Genomic DNA, 19,535 nt, shown 5'->3' on the forward strand with positions numbered 1-19,535 from the left:
TCGTGAGAAGGTTGGCTCGGGAAGGGGGGGGGGCTAGCCCTTCCCAGAAGGTTCCTCCAAGGAAAACTTATGAACCGCTCAATACCATTTGTCTCCCATAAGGAGTAAAGAGGCCCTGGTCTCCCTCACACTAAACATTTTTGGTTGCGATTACTGCACGGAGAGGTAGTTAGGTATTGTAAATTGAATCCCATATAGTGATAATAGAGGTAAAATGACATTGAGACATGATTTGAGTTTTCAACATGTTTTATCTTTGCTCTCTTAAGTATATGCTTCTTGTAACAAAAATATGTGTACCGGTATCCAAACGGTAAAAGTGAACAAAATCTGAGCATTCGATACAAATACTGAAAGGAAAGTAAAGAGTATTTTTCATGGATAATTGAGTATTTCACAATGAGTCAGTTTAAATTATAAAGATAATAAATTAAAATTACGAACTCACACTAACAATGTTCAACATATGATCACAAGACTAGATGCAAGGTCGAGGGAAGGTTGCGTCAATATTTAAGAAGGTTTCTACCGATAGACTCTGCTGTATAGCCATTCTTACAATTCAGAGCACATTAAAAATGAAAAAAAAAAAAAAGATTTAGGATTTTTCCATGCAAAGCGCAGAACAATAATGGAGATTACTTCAGAATGTATTGCTCTAGTCGGAAAAAATCAATTTTTACGATTTAAGATATTTCTACAATTGTTAACATTGCTGATTGCCGTGTCTCATCAAGCTATGTTGATGCTGAAAAAAATATGGTAAGTTTGTCACGCCTAAAAGACGAAATTTTGATATATTTTGAGAGTAAATTGATGGTTCAGTACGCAAAAATGACCGGTCTGTTGTTGAATGGTTGGAGTTCTCTATCATTCTTGCGAATTAAAGCTTTGTTTTCACAGGATCTGAGCTGCCGGAATTCGTTCAGCTGCAAGAAAAGAAGAAAAACCCGTAGATCAGTTTGTTGCGAATTTCAACAAAAGGTGAAAGTAATGCAGGGGCCAATTCAGGTTACCCGGCTCCTAAAGTAAATGGTTTTTAGTGTATTATCCTCTCAAGTTGGGAAAATCTTGAGTTGAGTTGAAATTATGAAAATTTTAGCGGCCCATTCTTGTTTCATTCCTAACATTTCGTACAAATTCTCTTACACCTATAAAACTTTTAAAAGCATCTACTTCCTCCACCGGCAACATTGGCGTGGTGTGTTTTGCGATACATCAATTGATTTGCCATGTAACCTTCGGGAAATGATCGATGAAAAGGGTGTTCGCAACGAACACCTTAATAATCGATTCTTCTTCATTGCTCTAAATGAGGAAATATCGATAATTGATCATGCACGCCTCGCCACTGTCGGTTTATATAAAAATCCAGCACTATCTGTTCTCGGATGAAAAGGCCTCCACATCAGAGAACCAAATTTTAAACAACACTGGAAAAAAAAAAAACATCGGATCTGGAGTCCAGACTCTTAAAAACATCGTAAAGAAAAAATACTCCTGATTCAATCAGATTTAAGCTTAAATCAAGAACCAAGCCTCTTAATTTGAGCGGATTTCCTTTTGATTTAAGCTTAAATCTGATTGAATCAAGAGTATTTTTTCTTGTCAATGTTTTCAAGAGTTTGGACTCTAGATCCAATGTGGTTTTTTTTCCAGTGAAATACACAAGTTGGTACTTGTTAGTATACTAAAATCGCAAACCTTCGTGATGGCTCTATCATACCCGAGTAGCAGTGATCGCAATAATTTGCGATTTGATCGGAGAGTGTACCGCGCTTTTATCGACGACGTCGATTTATTGCAATATTATTGGTCAAAAAATTGCGATCTTCATCAGCATAAATTTGCAATATAATCGCGATTTCATCGACGGAAAATCGCAATATTATCGAACAAAAATAGTGACAAATTGAGATAAAATTTCGATTTTATTGAACGCGATTATGGAGATAAAATTGCGACAAGATTGAGGATAATCGCTCAGATGCTGATGATCCTAGCGATTTTATCGCCACACAATCGTAAAAAAATCGCAACTAAATTTCAAATTATCACGATTTATGTTGAGAAATACTACTTGAGCAGTGATCACTGTTTACTACTGCTTCATTGCTCAGCTGCTGAGTCTCAAGAAGCACAGTGCAACGAAAATATTGAAATTAAATTGCAATTTGATTTCAATGCAATTGTAGTTTTTTTACCATTAAACTGCAATATTTTTACATCATTTCGTCGATTTATGCAGATTTTACAGAATCAACGAAATGAGCTCCATGTGTCAGAAAGATAGGCAATATGCAACGCATTGAAAAATTGCAATTTATTTCAATTTTATTGCAATAAGTTTCGATAAACGAGGCCCCTTCAAATAGGAGATAGGCAACATACACAACACTCAGTGGAATTGCAATATTTGTACAACGTAATTGCTACTCATTGCAATCTGTACTACTTGGGCTGAGCAGTGATCACTGTTTAATATTACACTGCTTCATTACTCATCTGATGGGTAAGGCTGAGAACAAATATACCTTCATTTTAAAAAAATCAATTCCTTTGGTGCGTGACTCACCTGCCTAGAGGATATTTGGAAGGGATCAGGGAACACTATCCAAATCACACTCTCGCTGTATGGAGGAGTTGTAAGGGATCCAGGGTAAGCGTAGTAGCGGTTGGCAGGGGCTCGCGCTGACGCCAATCTCTTGATGCACTCGAAAGTCCTCTGGACAGGCATCACGGTGCTGCTATTGCATCTTCTCACCTGCTCTAAATCGTTTATGAATCCGGCAAGATCCTTGTTATCACCGCCTTTCGCCTGAAACACAAAGCTCCAAGTCATAATGATGGGTGACGACTCTTAAAATACGTACCGTCTCGGAAGGGGGAAGGGGGTTATGGAGAGTGTTACGGTCACTTTCATCTTTTAACTCAAGGTTCTTATCCAATATGTCGAAAGCAATTAGTCAAATCAGGCATTTTATCAAATGCCTAGACCAGTATTCAAACTTTGACAGTTTACGGAATTCTGTAAAGTGGCGAGGACTTCACGGGATTTCAATATTTTGGGAAGAATAACTCTTCAAAGTCTCGAACTTCCCCTTGTTCCTTCCTTTTTAAATGCCTTTAAAACATTTAAATTTTAAAATTTTAAAAATTCCATGTTTTATGACGTGCTGAAAGAAAAATGTGCATTCAGGATCTTAAAATCGTTTAAAATACTATTGTATGCTGCATATTTTTTACAGAGAATTATTTCTTACAGGAGCAACAAATTATTTTGTATAAAATTAGGGTAAAAATGAAAATTTCAATCTAAGTAAAAATATTTGACTGTTTGCCCAGGCATCTGGCAAAATGCCTGATTTGACTGTTTGCCTTCGACAGATACATCAACAAACAGGTGAGATTGTATCGATACCGATTGGTTCAACATGAAAACATAGCCCCAAAAGTCAATTGAGTACATAATCTGAGGGAACGGATTTCTTGGGATAGGTTTTTGATTCTTATGAGTATGAAATGGTAATGGAAAGTGGAATTGTTAGGAATTTTCTCATTTTCAGCTTTTCTTACTTAAATCCTACAATTTTTGTTTGAAGTCATGTTCTATAGTTTTGAACCAAACGATACATCGAGCCACTATCGAATACGATCTTTAAAGGACCCTTCGTCGTTTTCCAGACGAAGAAACGGCACTCCATTCGAACGATGCAAAATTGACACGAACAATTCAACTGTTGTATAAGAATGTACCGATGCTGTTTTTGTCCAAAATTTTTCTGGAATCCACATGACTAGATTAGAAACAATATCGGTGAAATTTTCAGTTCGAAATGTCCAAAATTCTCCTAGTGAAAATGCACTTTAAAGTGGAAATTCGGCAACATTGAAATATAGTTACGTTCTTTTGTGGGGGAAACAACGCTATCTCCCAAAAGCGGTATGAGGGGAAAGGGGGGTGTAAAAATCCGAAATGTACGTATACGTTACGTACTCTATGAACGGCTCATACGGCTCTGCTTCGTACATACATCTGTCTTATTCTGTGCTTGTGAGTTTCAAAATTCTCTGTAAAGACGTTTATAGCCTATGACGCTGAATGTCTTAAAATATGCTAACTAACCAACTAACTAAGTTGGTATTGGACTATTATAACATATATTAGACAGAAAAACGTGGTTTGAGCAGATTTCCTTATATTTGGCTAATTTATATGATTAAAACATCAGAACACGATTTTATGGCATGACGTACAACCCACCGTTAAAATATGTCTCCATTGACTAGTATCTAACTCAATTTCTTAACAACAAAATTTCAAACTTAGAGAAAAACATCCTTATACGCTTAAATTTAAGCAGAAAATCTCATAAAAAAGGACATAATACAAATCATAAAAAAGAACAAAATAAATTATTTTCAAATAATTGATAGGAGCTGTAGTTACTCACAGTGCCAAAGAAAGCCACCACTGCAATGCCGTCATAGTGTTTTTGTGCGTTCGCCAAACTACCATATTCCTTCTTAAAGTGGACTATGTGCATCTCAGTTGAAAAACTGTAACCAAATAAGGGAATTAGAGAAATGCCAACAAAACTTTTCAGATACACCGGTGAGAGAATTTGGAAGAAAGCAGGAAAATTCAATTAAAAATTATCAACTTTGAGACCAACAAAAAGGGGCAAAAGGATGAAAGTGGCAACAAACTCTCGACGTAGCCAGTTGTTGACGCTATTTATTTTTTATCCAAGCTCTCTATTCGTCGAGATAAAGCACTAATTTTTGGTGATTTTTGGCCCTGCGGAAATAAAAAATCAGCAGTGTTAAAAAAAGTGGAGCTATCATGATATCAAGGACAGACAAAACTTAAAAGAGAGGAAGAACTACCAACAACAATTGGCACCGTCAAGAGCTTTCAACTTTTTTGATTTCTTGACCCCTGCAATTCCCCCCCCCCCCTCAAAAAATCTAGAGAAATTATACACTGATGTGTGGCGTGGCATGCTTTTGCAATATACTGATTGGTCTGTCATTTAAACCTATGGAAACGGATTAATAAACAAGGTGTTAGCTGTTAGCAGCGAACACCTAAATAATCGATTCTTTACCATAAAATGCGGAAATATCGATAACCGATCATTTAAGCCTCGCCATTGACAATAATACATGAGACTAAATGTCTCTTGTTCTGTTTGGTCAAATAGCAATGTTACATAACTCACTTATGCCTATTCTTTTAAAACAAAAAATACTATACTGAAATGTAAGATATTATGTTTCAATCATTCGAAAAATTTTACACGCTAAGTACGTGGTTTTTATGAGTCAGTTGGATCTTTTGTTCCCTATTTCTATGACTGTTCAAAAAATAAGAAAAATAGGCAAGTTTGCATCTCTTTTTCAGAGTTTTCATTATTTATAACATAATTTGTCAAGTTCTCATAGAGAAAAACTAGACGGTTTTAAAATCCACTTTAAAAGTATTGACATCTTTGAGTTTTTCAGTAACGTTGGTTGTGAGAATAAGTCCCTGAAACAAGTGGCGATGACCTACATTAGAATTCAGTGGCAAGGAGTGAATGATCGATTATCGGTATCGCCCCATTTGAAGCTATGGTAAAGAATCGATTATTGAGGTGTTCGTACCGAACACCCCGTCTATCGATCCTGTATCATAGGTTTGAATGGCAGGGCAATCGATGTATCACAAAGCACGCCACGCCACTGACGCTAAAATTGACTCTCATTAGTTCGTTGACACAGATGACTGTAATGTTGCACTTGTTCTAAAGTGCACCGACAATTTAAAAATGAACGAGGACCAATTTCACGCGCATATCTGGTATAATTGGAATAAGAGTACTATCACGATAGAAGAGTTTTTTTTTTAGCAATTAGTACTACGAATCAGCCTTGCAATGTCGTTTAAGATGGTGCAACTTTGAATATATTGACGGTGTTAGTCGGCAATCACATAACTCGGTTTGTGACATCACAGACTTCCTGTCACCCTCTATTTTTTAAACGGAAAACTTCTCAATACGGTAACTCTTTAAAACTGCCGGGATTTTCCCTCTCTGTGCGAAGAAAATTCTGTAAAAACTTCAAAGAATGATGTCAATTTGTTCTCCTTTAAAAAAATAACATAGAGGCGGAGATTTTCAGACATCGCAAACGAGATATGTGATTGCCAAATTACACCTTCGATATGCTTTGCACTGAAAAAAAATTCTCAGCGTTTTTACCACGGTCCGTTGGTACCTTTACCATCTCACTTGTTTTACCAATTATTGGTAATTTTACCAAGACCGACTGGTAAGCTTACCTAAAAACCAGTATTTTTACTGTTTTTTCAGGTAAGAATACCACTTTTATTGGTAATCAATTCCCGGTAACTTTGCCATTTGATCTCGGTAATTCTACCACAGTCGATAAAAAATATTGGCATTTTTACCAAGGTCCAGTAAAATTACCAATTCCATAAATGGTAATTTTTCCAAGAAAAAACTGGGATCAAATAGAACCCTGAATTCTTGGTAATTTTACCCTTTTCTTAGTAAATACACCGAGATTTTGTTTTCAGTGTGTAACAATTAAAATAAAAAAATTTGTTAGTTACTTTTATGTGCGATGGAACCGAGCGTAAGACTCGGAGAGTGAAGATGATAGGTGCGAAGGCGCCGCGTTTTGATGAAGATCAAAAATTATGAAATTGATGGAAAAAACTACGGCGAAACAAGATACAAATCAACGTGCTCCCAAGTCGCGAAATTGCCTACGTACGCAGAGTGAAGGCGAACCTCTTGGCGCAAAACGTCCACCGGTAGAAAGTGCGTGTTTCTGCGCTGAGCTTAAATTACGCGCACGGATGTGTTTATCATCGCTCAAAAATCGTTATGCACCAAATTAAACGTGAGAAAACGCTACTTTTACTGGAAGAGAACAACAAGTTTCTCGTTTCATCCAATTTTAAGTTACTTGACGGTAAGTTTTCTGGACACTTGAACATTCGAGATTTTCCTCGCACTACACTGTCGTCGTCGGACGTTTTACATCGCTTCTACGGTGCGTTAACATGTCCGCCTTCACTTAGCATAGATAGGCAGTTCCTCGACTTTAGAGCACGTTGATTTGCATCATGTTTTGCTGTACTTCACGCAAGTAAGTACGCCACCGAAGACGGCCGCGACGCTGGGGTGACATCCTTATGGTACACTCATATGTTCGCCTTCATTAAGCATAGATAGGCAATTTCTCGACTTAGGAGCACGTTGATTTGTATCCTGTCTCACCGTGCTTTTTTTCATAATTTTCATAATCCTTGAAATTCATCGCGACGCGGGTCCCGGCCACGTATCAACCTTGCTATCCGACTTTTCCGCTCAATTTTATTACCTTCTAACCAGTGATGTGGCGTACTTTGCGATGTATCGATTGATCTGACATTGAGACCTATGGAAAAGGATCGATAAACTGTAGGTTCGCAACTAATACCTAACTAATCGATTCTTTACCATATAGGCAAATATTGATAACCGATTATTCACGTCTTGACACTGCTCCTAACGCACGACAGATCAAAACTTGAAAGGCTAATTTTTGGCGATTTTACAGCTTAGATTCTGAATGGGCCTCTAAACAATGTGCAAATTTAAGCCGTCTGTTTTATGTGTTCTAATCAAATATGAGTTGTAATTGAATAAGGGTAAGCTCTTTTAGTAAAGACCAAATGAATATAGATCCCTTGTGCTTGTTGTTAGTGCTATCCAAATATCCGTGATTTTTGAAGAAGGAAAAAAAAATCTTACGTCCTGCCGTTTAGCGTGTGTTCGCTGCCATCCCCGTCAGTTTTTCCCCAATGCAGGTGCATTCCATCGAAGAGATAGTCGTCTTTTAATGGACCGCCACTGATGAATGGCCTATCTTCTTCATAAACGTCGTCTGCGATTGTGACTTGAACTATAACAAAAAAGGATCATGTTATGAGAATGGAAAAATCATATCGATCAAAGGGTGTGCTGTTCTTGGAATTGGAACGCAGTTTTATTGCATTGAATCGCAAATTCATGTCAATATTTCGGTTGAGGAATTCTACCTAAGTGTGCATGGATTTTGCCGATGTTACGGTTTGAAAAAATATTTCGCAGTCATTTCAAAAGACAATATATATCGACGGTGTAAGTCCGCTTTGCACGTGCCTCGTTTGAGGTGTTTGAAAATCTCCACTCTTGTTTTATTATTTAAAAAGAGAACAAAGCGACATCATTCCTTGAAGTTTTCTCAAAATTTTCTTCGTTCAGAAAAGAAAAATCACGGCAGTTTTTAGGAATTGCCATTGAGAAGGTAGTCTTCCATTTAAAAAATGAAGTATGACAGAAAGTCTGCCATGTCGCAAACCGAGATACGTGGTCGCGGACTTACACTGTCGATATAATACCATGGTAGACCAGAAAAATTGTATTTCGATTGCAGAGGTTAACATTCTATACATTCATGAAAAAAAGAGAAGTTAAAGCATTTATGATTTATTCCTTCATTAAGAGGAGAAAGAAAATTGACTTAATATCTGGAAAACAAAATTCATTGGTTGATTTGTCCTACATAATAGAAATAGAATATAACAGATATTGTGTACCGCCCACAAAAAATATAGTTTGTGTTTCCCTGGTTTCGCTATCACTATATATATCGTAAAAAATCATCGTAAAAATGATTATTAGTCTTACCGGTATGTCCGTCGTTTCGCAGCCTCACAATCTCCTTCCTGTTCTCCCAATAGTTCTCGAATTCAAAATCTGGGAGGTTCTCTTTTTTGGCATTTACGGTGCTGATGTCGACAGGAGACTGAACTGGTTTGGGGAATTTTTCATCGATCCACGGCCAGTATGCTCGCACAAGTTGTTCTGCAAAATTGAATTTAAAAAAGTCACGTGTTGAATGCTTCTCGCTAAAAACACAAAGTCAATGGGGGAAAGAGTAAAATACGGAGAGGGTTGAAATAAGTATATTTTTAACGAATGTGCGTAAATTGCCTTCGAGCAAATGGATATGCAACCCCTTGACAGTCATGCTTACATTGTCATGACATCACTGATGATGAACGGATTCACAATAAAGTGCCATACTTCCCCATGGATACACTTAATTTTATAATTTTTTAAATTAAGTGTATTTTGCGCTATAAAAGTGACTAAGACATGTCTTCTTTACTCCTGAATGAAATTTCCTCCAATTTTTTTGCCGAAAGTTTGCAAACTCTCGCTTAAAATAAAAATTGACCGATGTGAATTCTTCGCTTTTACGATACAATCGTCCATTTTGAAGATGGAAGAATGGGGGATGTGGGTTGTGGATTTGAAAATAAATAATACTCTTGATGACAAAATTTTTTCGACAGTAGTCATATTCGTATTTACATTTGTTTTTTTTAAAGATGTATAATATCTTCGACGAGAGAAAGAGTTAAAAAGTAAAAATGGTATAAAAATCAGGTGATGATGGCACGAGGATCAAAATAAGCACAGTGTGCTTCACACTTTTTCTTCCATGAACGGTGTTGGCGGCATCCTTAAGGAAAACAGTGCGAAGACTCGAAAGTCACTTTGAGTTTATTTGATTCACAATTGCATACCCTACGATTAGAAGGAGTTACTTCACCCACTAACGTCGCAGTTCGGCGCGTGCGGCCACCACTGATCACCTCCCAGTCTAAAACATAATCACATACGTACTTACAATCGTAATCTATTTAAGTGAAACCAGCCTTCTTCCAGTGAAGTTTACATCCATTTAAATCTGTAAAAATTAAATTTTGCTTTTCGACCGGCATGTTTCCTGCGGTTTTACAAAAGCCATGATTGCACTCTGTCCGTAACATACTATAACTGCTCCAGTTCTAATTATTTGTTTACTAATCTGAGGTTTACTCACCTTTGACGTCTTTATTGTTTAGTCCGGGGAAGTTGACTTTATCCTTCGGCGGTTTGTTGCTCTGATTCCCTTGATTCCGGTCACCACCATAGGACCCTTGGTTGGTGCCGAAACTGTTACTTGAACTAAAGCCACCGTTGCTGCCACCACTACTACCAAGGTGCCCTCCGTATGAATTACCGTTATTCCATTGATTCGCGCCGAAACTATTACTTGAACCGGTTTCACGATTACCGTTAGTCCCATGGGATCCATGGTTTGTCCCGAAACTATTGCTTGAACCGGTTTCACGATTACCGTTAGTCCCATGGGATCCATGGTTTGTCCCGAAACTATTGCTTGAACCGGTTTCACGATTGCGATCATTACCATTATTGCCGTAAGAGCCTTGGTTTGTGCCAAAACTGTTGCTTGAACCGGTTTCTCGATTGCGATCGTTGCCGCTATTAAAATTAGATCCTTGACCCCAACTGTTTCCTTGATTTCCGTTATTACGATCAGATCCTACGCCCTGGCCGTAGCCGTTTCCGCGATTGCGATCATTCCCGTTGTTACGATCAACCCTTGGTTCCAACCGGTTCCAGATCCTTGATTACGGTCGTTTCCGTTATTGCGATCAGACCCCTGGTTCCAACCGGTTCCGGATCCTTGATTACGATCATTTCCGTTGTTCCGATCAGATCCCTGGTTCCAACTGGTTCCAGATCCTTGATTACGATCGTTTCCGTTGCTGCGATCAGATCCCTGGTTCCAACCGGTTCCAGATCCTTGATTACGGTCGTTTCCGTTGTTGCGATCAGATCCCTGGTTCCAACCGGTTCCGGATCCTTGGCCGTAGGAGGATCCTCGATTCCGATCGCTTCCAGTATCGCGATTCGATCCGTGGCTCCAACTGGTTCTACGATTCCGATCGTTCTCCGATTCACGACTGTTACTTTCCGATCGATCAGAATTATTCGCGTCGTTGCGATTTCGATCGCGGAGGTTGTAACCGGATCTTGTGTTTTGCTCCTTTTCTTCGTCCCTGTCGGCCCATGCTGAACCTAATATCGTCAATGATACAGCCAAAATCACGGCAAGACGGATATCCTGAAAACAGGGAGAGAGAGATGAAAATACAAAAATCAAACTCTGTGATATAATCTCATAATAGGTTAGCATAACGCTAAAGGTTTCTAATGCTGGGCGTGTCTGCTACTCCTATCACCCCTCTATGTCTATTCTACGCTTACTCAATCCGCTACCCCTTTCTTATGTCACCCCTAATTCCCCTTTCTCTTCATCTACATCTTATCGGCCCCATTCACTTCCTATCCTTCATTTCGTGTCTAATCAGTGATATCAAATGCAAATGCAAGTTTCCTCCTGATTCTGCTGAATTTAAAATTTTCATAGTAAATGCAAGTGTTTTACTGATTTCTTTTATATGTCCATTGAATCAGTGTTGGTCGGTTCACTTTTATATTTTTCATTCGATTCATGTCGATCGAATACATACCCTCTCGTTAAATGCAGACTACCTATCATACTCAGTTTTTCTAAAACTGAACAATACGCCTCCTGTTACGTCTGCAGCAATTGTTGTTACGAATATGTTGTACGCGCTGATTTTAGCTCATTATATTCTTGATTTTCTGAAGACATTTTATGTGCGAAAGCGATTCGCCTTCAGCTGCACTTGCGGCAATTGTTGTTACGAATATGTTGTGCATGCATATTTCAGCCCATTACATACTCGACTCTCTGAAGGCGCTTTATGTACGCAAGTAGCGCAGTCTGTCGGAGAAAGAAAGAAGTAGGGATTTAGCGCCTTCAGAGAGTCGAGTATGTAATGGGCTAGAATCGGCACGCACAACATATTCTTAACAACAATTGCTGCAGGCGCAGCTGAAGGCGCATCGCTTTCGCACATACAACGTCCACAGGAAGTCAAGAATGTAATGAAGTGAAGTCAGCACGCACAACATATTCGTAACAACAGGAAAACGTATATTTTGGAACGTGCGATGAAGATACTCCAACGGTGAAACCATTATACCAAGTATCTCGGACCAACTTACTCGAACTGTCTTCTCTGTGCGAAAAAAAACTCTGTGAAAACTTCAAGAAATGATATTGATTTATTCTCCCTCAAAAAAATAAAATAGGAGCGGAGATTTTTTGACACAGCAAACGAATTTTCTCTCCGGATAATTACTTAGTGCTACGGAGAGATTTATTTTCACTCCGGAGAAATTAGTTAGTGTTCCGGAGAAAAATATTTTCTCTTCGGAATGACAAGTTGTTGCTCCGGAGAGAATTTTTTTCTATTCTGGAGAAATAATTTATTCCTCTAAATCATTAAAAATCCACGTCATGATAAGACATGTAGAAGGAAGTCTCGAATTTATGGATGAAAATGACGTTTTGGCATATCGGTCTGAGCAAAGTTGTGGAAGTCTCCAAAGTAAAATTTTGAAGCACTAACAACGCTACACGTGCCATAGATTTGGCTCCTGCAAACCGTTTTTGGGTACTTCTTGTTGCATTTTTCTTTTGCTTCAAGAACATTGTTATTGGCGCCTCCTCAGTCTTGGCGGAAAGTTTAGGCTAAACTTCCCGTTAGACTGAAAATTTGTTGCGCGGTATATTTTATTTTGCTTTTAAACTTAGTTTATGTTGAAAAGTTGTTCGAGAACCCCCATGAAAAGACCATAAATTACAACTCTCTATTGGTAACAATTTTTATTAAGGGGCTAACAATTTTTTAACGTGCATTACACGGTTGTTTTCAGTCCGCCTTCAGCTGCGTCCGCAGCAATTGTTGTTACGAATATGTTGTGCGTGCTTATTTCAGCGCATTACATACTCGACTCTCTGAAGGCGCTTTATGTACGCAAGTAGCGCAGCCTGTTGGAGAACAAGATAAGTGAGATTGAAGGAATCGCTCAATCCCTACTTCTTTTGTTCTCCGACAGACTGCGCTACTTGCGCACATAAAGCGCCTTCAGAGAGTCGAGTATGTAATGGGCTGAAATAAGCACGCACAACATATGCATACAACAATTGCTGCAGGTGCAGCTGAAGGCGAATCGCTTTCGCACATAAAATTTCTTCAGAAAATCAAAAATGTAATGAGCTAAAATCAGCACGTACAACATATTCGTAACAACAATTGCTGCAGACGTAGCAGGAGGCGTATTGTTCAGTTTTAGAAAAACTGAGTATGATAGGTAGTCTGCATTTAACGAGAGGGTATGTATTCGATCGACATGAATCGAATGAAAAATAAAAACGTGAACCGATCGACACCGATTCAATGGACATGTAAGTAAAATCAGTCGAAAACTTGCATTTACTATGAAGATTTTAAATTGCGATAGCTCGAAATTAGGGCCAACCAAGATTTTGATTTTTAGCGATTTATTAGCGAAGGCAACACGTACCATACACTCACCATCTGCAAACCGTTTTTGGGTACATTTAATTTTTGTCGTGTTTTTTTTTTTTTTTTTTTTTTTTTTTGTTTCAATACCACTGTGATGTGTTTGATTTTTCCTCAGTGTATGATATCAGCATTTTTGTCTTGTTTTTCATAAGTATAGTAAAGCGTATGTATTCACCATAGGTATCAGTACACCATCATTTGCATATTTACAAACTCATAATTTTCACACGAATTATGGGAGGGGGAGAGGTGGTTAAATAGAAGGAGAGGTCCTCAATAGTGATTTCGGATTTATGGCATGGTAGTGATACTTCACTAGTTTTTGAATTTGACAGACTGAGAAGGATTGTGGTGGACGTATTATGTTTAAAAAGAGAAGAAAAAATATTCGTGAAAAATCATAATAACAATGGCAATGCTCTCTAGTTGGCAACGACGATTTTTTTCTATTTAAATCCACTAAAAATATAGTTACGAAGTGAGGCAAGCAAGCTACCTTACCTAAAATCGATTGCAGTGGCGTGGCGTGAATTGCGTCGTATCGATTGTTATGCTATTTAAACCTATGGCAAAGAACCGATTATTAGGGTGTTCGCTACGAACACCCTGTTTATCGATCCTTTTCCATAGGTTTGAATGGCATAACAATCGATATATCGCAAAGCACGCCACGCCACGGATCGATTGTTTTACATACGTTTAAATGGAGGGGAACAGCATTGCCTACTCTCAAAAATCGCCATTGCAAAATAATAATTGCGGAGAAAAATAAAACCAGTAGTAAAAGAAGGCTAAGTATATGAGTGTATTTAATGCCTAAAAACCGAGACTTAAAGAGTGTACAATCATTAAAGTGAAAAATACTAGTTATCAGAATTGAGTAACTCTTGTTTTCATTGAAGGTTCACAAAAAATGAACAACGTCTATCACCTCACAATTCTTGTGTCAGTTTATGCAGATAATGATTGATTTACGTTGTTTGGTTTGAATAAAATAGAAGCGGTCATGGTGAAAGAACCCAATATCGCATCGTGCTCTAATTTGGCTTTAACCTTGATCTTTTTCCCCCTTCAAGGGGGGCATATTATATCGATGTTCAACATGATTATTTTCAGAATTTTTCCATTCTCTTCCTTTTCATTTATGCTTAAAAGTGAAGTCAACAAAAATACAACTCAACGGTGGAACTCCTAAACCGTGTATCTCCAATGGCGCTGTTTCAAAATCTCCGCTCTCTTTATTTTTTTCGAAGGAGAACAATTCAACACCATTCGTTGAAGTTTCCTCAGAATTTACAGAGCGTATGAAACATGGAGGTCTTAAAGAATTGACGTTGAGTTGTACTTCCTTTAAACTGTAAAGTTTTACAGGAAGTATACAACGTCGTGAACCGAGATACGTAGATACTCAGATACTTAGATCAGAAACGTATACTCTCAGATAGTGGTTTGAGAGTTTCACTGTCAAACTATAAGTTACTAAGAGGAAAAAAAAGGGGACAGACCTGAGTGTATATTGCAAAGTGTAATCATTACCGCTCTAGCCACGTTTTTTCAGGGAAACCATAAAGGAATAATTGTTATGAATTGTTTTTAGATATTCAAAAATAGTAGATACATGCAATGCAAGGAAAAATTGCGGGGAAAATAATGAAATAGTATCAATCTTATAGCTTGCAATTTTTATATAATTAGTGCTACATGAATTTTGATTTTATTTTCTCTTCCATTTGACTTCAAAATTATCCTTTCAAAATTTTTAAGCCACGGTAAGGAGCGATGAGATTACACTTAGGTTAGTCATATTATGCACAATTAAAGGAGTCACCTAAAAAAATGTCGGAAGTTCCTTGAAGCGATTCCTTACCGGAATGAAGCTGGTTTCGATGGTCAGTAAATGAATAATATGGAAGTTCATGGTTAAACAATTTAACCTCCATTTTTTTTAGTTTTTTAGTTTTTTGCAGCAGAGGGAAAAAGTGAAACAAATAATCTGCATCACACTCCACCCGACATCCTAAAATTTGAAGGATAATTTTTTGTCCCCAAAGTATGCATATATTTTCGTGTAATTAAATCATTGTATATACTTTTCACAATCTTCCCGTCAAGAAAACTAATTCCAAATGCTGCAGAGCGAAAAAAACATCAAAATAATTTAGAGACATTTTTATTACATTAGTGCGTAGTTTTAGCTCTAACGAAGACCTTAAAAAATTAAGATAATTTTTTGTTCACGTATGTACTTTGAAGAATTTTATGATCCATGATACAAAGTGTGATAGATGCTCAAGAATTTTCCAGAAAAGTAAACGAGACATAGTAAGCAAATAGTTGATACTCACCATAGTTAAATAATGTGAAAATATTTCAGTCTCTTTTCCTAAGTTTCTTGACTTGTGTCATTAGATCCGTCCATGCGTCGACAAGAATAATCCAATAATCTTCTGAAGACCAGTTCTGCAAGTATGATGCAGCGAATCAAACATGTGAATTTAAAGCTATAACAATTCAGAGGCAATTTCTGATCCGAAACTTATCGTTGAGAGACTCTTAATGACCATAAAATGTCAGAGGTAAAGATCTCATCGGCCTCTTTTGCTCATTTGCCTTCTTGACATAGGTAGGCCGCAGGTAACATAGTGCGCGTTTCAATAGTTTTTCATTCGGAGAAAGTATATGTACATGCGTATTAGTAATAACTGAATGGTGAATTGAGGGTCTTGGAGGACAAGGCGCATAAGTGCAGTTTTCGAAAAAATTGAGATATTAATGATTTCAAGTAAAACTAGTCTTAAAGCATATTCTGTGAAAAATTCGCTCTCAAATTCCAATTTTTAAGCATCAAAAAGTCAGTTTGAACTTTCTTCCCATTATGAGGATCCATGTAATTTTGAAACTTCAAAAACGTAGTTCTCGAAATAGCAAAAACTGCACTTATGCGCCCTGTCCTCTACCATTTTATCTCGGTAATTCTACCACAGTCGATAAAAACTATTGGCGTTTTTCCCAAGGTCCATCGGTAACTTTGCCATCTCACTATTATTGGTAATTTTACAGAGACAGAATGATGAGATTACCAATAGAACCTTATTTTACCAACCGTATTTCAAGGTATGAAATAAAATACAGAGGAGGGAAAATTAAAAAAAAAAAAAAAAAAAAAAAAAAAAAAAAAAAATCCAATGAAAAATCGGTGTCAGTCAACGCAAAGACATAAGTTGTGAGGTTGCGAAGCGCCGATCCATGTATAAGAGGCTTCAATTCGCACACGCAAGTCATATAGCGGTCATAGCATAGTGACAATGTGCTGGCCTTCCACCGTAGCGATTGGGGTTCGAATCCCCGCGGAGGCTCCGGGGATTTTACGCTCGTCTTCGTCAAAGGACCTGACGGCTGAACCTAACGGCAATCGGCTGACAACTTTAACCCCTTTTTTTTGGCGATTTTCATCGCATCATCAACATTGCGTCATCTCGTCTTTCGCATAAAAGCTTTTCGTAATCGCATTCCGAAATCGAGGATAATGCTCAATGTTGATCAGCGTTTACGCAAAACGAGGTTCGCGACTATCGCAAAAATCGCGATTTTCCTGTCACTGCAACGCCCTTAATTAACCTTCCAACTTTCAGCAGCGACCCTTGCCTCAAAAATTTTCAAAATAACTTTGTTTTTCAAGTAAAATTTACATGGTGACCCCAATGAATTATAAAAGTACTTTTTTACTTTCAAATTTCATCAGAGGAGAAACGATTTCCTAGCACACATGTAGAATTTACTTTGATGTTCAAAACTTTGACTGCTCTGTGCCTTTCTTGTCGGTTTAGTCAACCCTATTTGATTTTTGATTTATAAATGTTTCATTCGCTCGAGAAATTTTCAATCTCCCACTGAACTTACAGGAGTGACACTTGATTTGCTCCCACGAAAATCGAAAGGGCTGGTTTTAAGTGCATTGAAAATCGATGTTTCAAAATTTTAGAAAGGTCTACCAGAACTTAAAATGCCTTAGTTGTTTTCTAAAATTGCTTAAAAACATTTCCTAATGAAGGATAAAGGGCATCAGTGCAGTTTTTGAAAAAAAATGAGGTATTCATAATTTCAAGTAAAACTACAGTCTCAATGCATAGGTCGCTCCCATAGTCCACTTTTTAAGCATCAAAAAGTCAGTTTGAACTTCCTTTCCGCCATAAGGATCCATGTAATTTCGAAACCTCAAACACGTATTTCTCGAAATAGCAAAAACTGCACTCATGCGCTTTGTCATCCAAGCCCCTCAATTCTTTCCTAAAAATGTATCTATTTTAAAGTTAAAATTAAATTTGAAAACAAACTCGTTTTTTGTTGTGCTATTAAAATTAATCCTCCCCCCATAAATTCACTGCACTCGAACTAAAAACCAAAGAAAAGTTTCCTCCTTCGTGAGGAGTTCATTGGCTCAGTCTCAGCACTCTAAACTCGAGACTTAATGCTATCACGGAAGACTACAATAACTTACTTGGATTGTCTCTATTTTGAGTAAGCCTGTGGGATCACCAGATGAGGAACGCTGCACGTGACATTTTCCACCGGATTTCCACGGATAAAACTGATTGTGAGAGCGAGTCAACGTAAATAAAAGCGCTGAAGCTCGACCACCGTTGCTTGACTCGGTGCTCTTGAACTTGGCGATTATCTTGAACCGCGACTGGTCAGCGCAGATCCCACCCCCACCACACGCCATCAGCGGTTTGCAGTGTTGTAAAGTCTCAGAAAAATACTTAAAAATATTCTCCCGTGCTGAGGAAGAACGCCGTAAGAACCTTCGGACGTTGTCTTATTTTCTTTGATAAAACACAAGTTCTCTGGGAAACTCGTTAGAATGTTTCTTTTAATTTTTCATGTAATTTTTTTTAATTTTGATCATTTCTTCGCAATTTATTACATACCGTTGCAAGAAAGCAACTAATAGTTTCTTGGCTTCAGTCTTCGGTGGTATAAACTTGCATCAAATCAACAAATGGTTGAGGGGGGGGGGGGAGATTAGGAGTCTGATCTCCAATTTTTTAAAAAGAAGTAAATAACTCGACCCCAGCTGTCTCTTTTATAAAAAATACCGTGCAATGTAAGTTTTTTCTCCGAAATTGGCGATTAGCTCATGCAATTATAGGATCTTATTATGCATTTTCTCCAACTATCAAGGAAAATGTTTATAGCGGCACTTAAAAATGAACATTTTATCGAAGGAATAACTTAGCAACTCCGACAGCTCATGCGGCTTTCTTTCTAAGGGTCGATTTTACCACCACTGCGCACTGGTTGAATTCAACATCTTGTCACAGGAAAACTTTCAACGTCACTTTTGGGGTCTCGAGGCTTGTATGATTTTTGTTCCGAATGTACTGGTGTATGGAACATTTTGGAACTAAGAGTCTCACCTCCGGTTTAAATTTAACAGGTAGCCGGAGTGCTTTTCGAATTCTAACGGGGGGTAATAGAACCGGCCTTAGAACGGCGGTATTTCTGGCGGAATTCCAGGGTTACAACTATGACTGGAAGTTTCAAGTATGAAAATAATAATTTTCATCGGAAAATTCGACCACAAAAAGAGATTAATTTCATTTTCATATATTCGGAACTGTATACAAAAATTGACCTTATATTTGAATTTTTCACATCGAAATTTTAAGTGTGGATCTTAGAGTACATGGTAAGATTTCCCATTTGTCTCTGTGAAATGGTAAACTATCCTCACCAGTGGCGTGGCGTACTTTGCGATATATCGATTTATCTGCCAGTTAAACCTACGGAATAAGATCAATGAACCGGGTGTTCGCAGTGAAAAACTTAAAAATCGAATCTTCATGATAGCTTCAAATGGGATAATATCGATATAATCGATCATTCACGCCTCGCCAATGGTCCTCACGGTACTCGCTGTGGACTAATTTTTATGGCCTCTTAAATTTGAAGAGGGTTTATCATTCCTTAAACGTCACACGTAGAGAAAGGAAAATCAAAATCAGGTAAGCACCACCAAGCGTTGATAAATTTTGAAACTGTTTATTCCATAGCCTGCACGAGAATTAAAATTCTGTTATGGAAATAATACCCAAAATAGGAAAAAGTCTAAATAAAAAGTCCATGAGGCGTATGTATTTAGGTTCTTTTACAGCAAGGAACACAATTGAAAATA

General features: G+C 37.7%; 1 protein-coding gene across 1 annotated transcript; it reads right to left on the bottom strand.

The window, feature by feature from the left end:
• Positions 1-231: 231 nt before the first annotated feature.
• LOC109031824 (uncharacterized) lies at positions 232-18,039 on the bottom strand. The gene is made up of 9 exons (XM_072296610.1): positions 17,859-18,039; positions 15,706-15,820; positions 10,556-11,022; positions 9,934-10,496; positions 8,730-8,906; positions 7,812-7,962; positions 4,455-4,560; positions 2,576-2,818; positions 232-929 (listed from the first exon to the last, which is right to left on the bottom strand). The coding sequence occupies exons 2-9, from the start codon at positions 15,706-15,708 to the stop codon at positions 822-824; spliced, it is 1,818 nt and encodes a 605-aa protein (XP_072152711.1). The 5' UTR covers positions 15,709-15,820; positions 17,859-18,039; the 3' UTR covers positions 232-821.
• Between the last annotated feature and the right edge of the window lie 1,496 nt (positions 18,040-19,535).

This window comes from Bemisia tabaci, chromosome 2 (genome assembly GCF_918797505.1).
Source record: "Bemisia tabaci chromosome 2, PGI_BMITA_v3".
Classification (NCBI taxonomy): Eukaryota; Metazoa; Arthropoda; class Insecta; order Hemiptera; family Aleyrodidae; genus Bemisia; species Bemisia tabaci.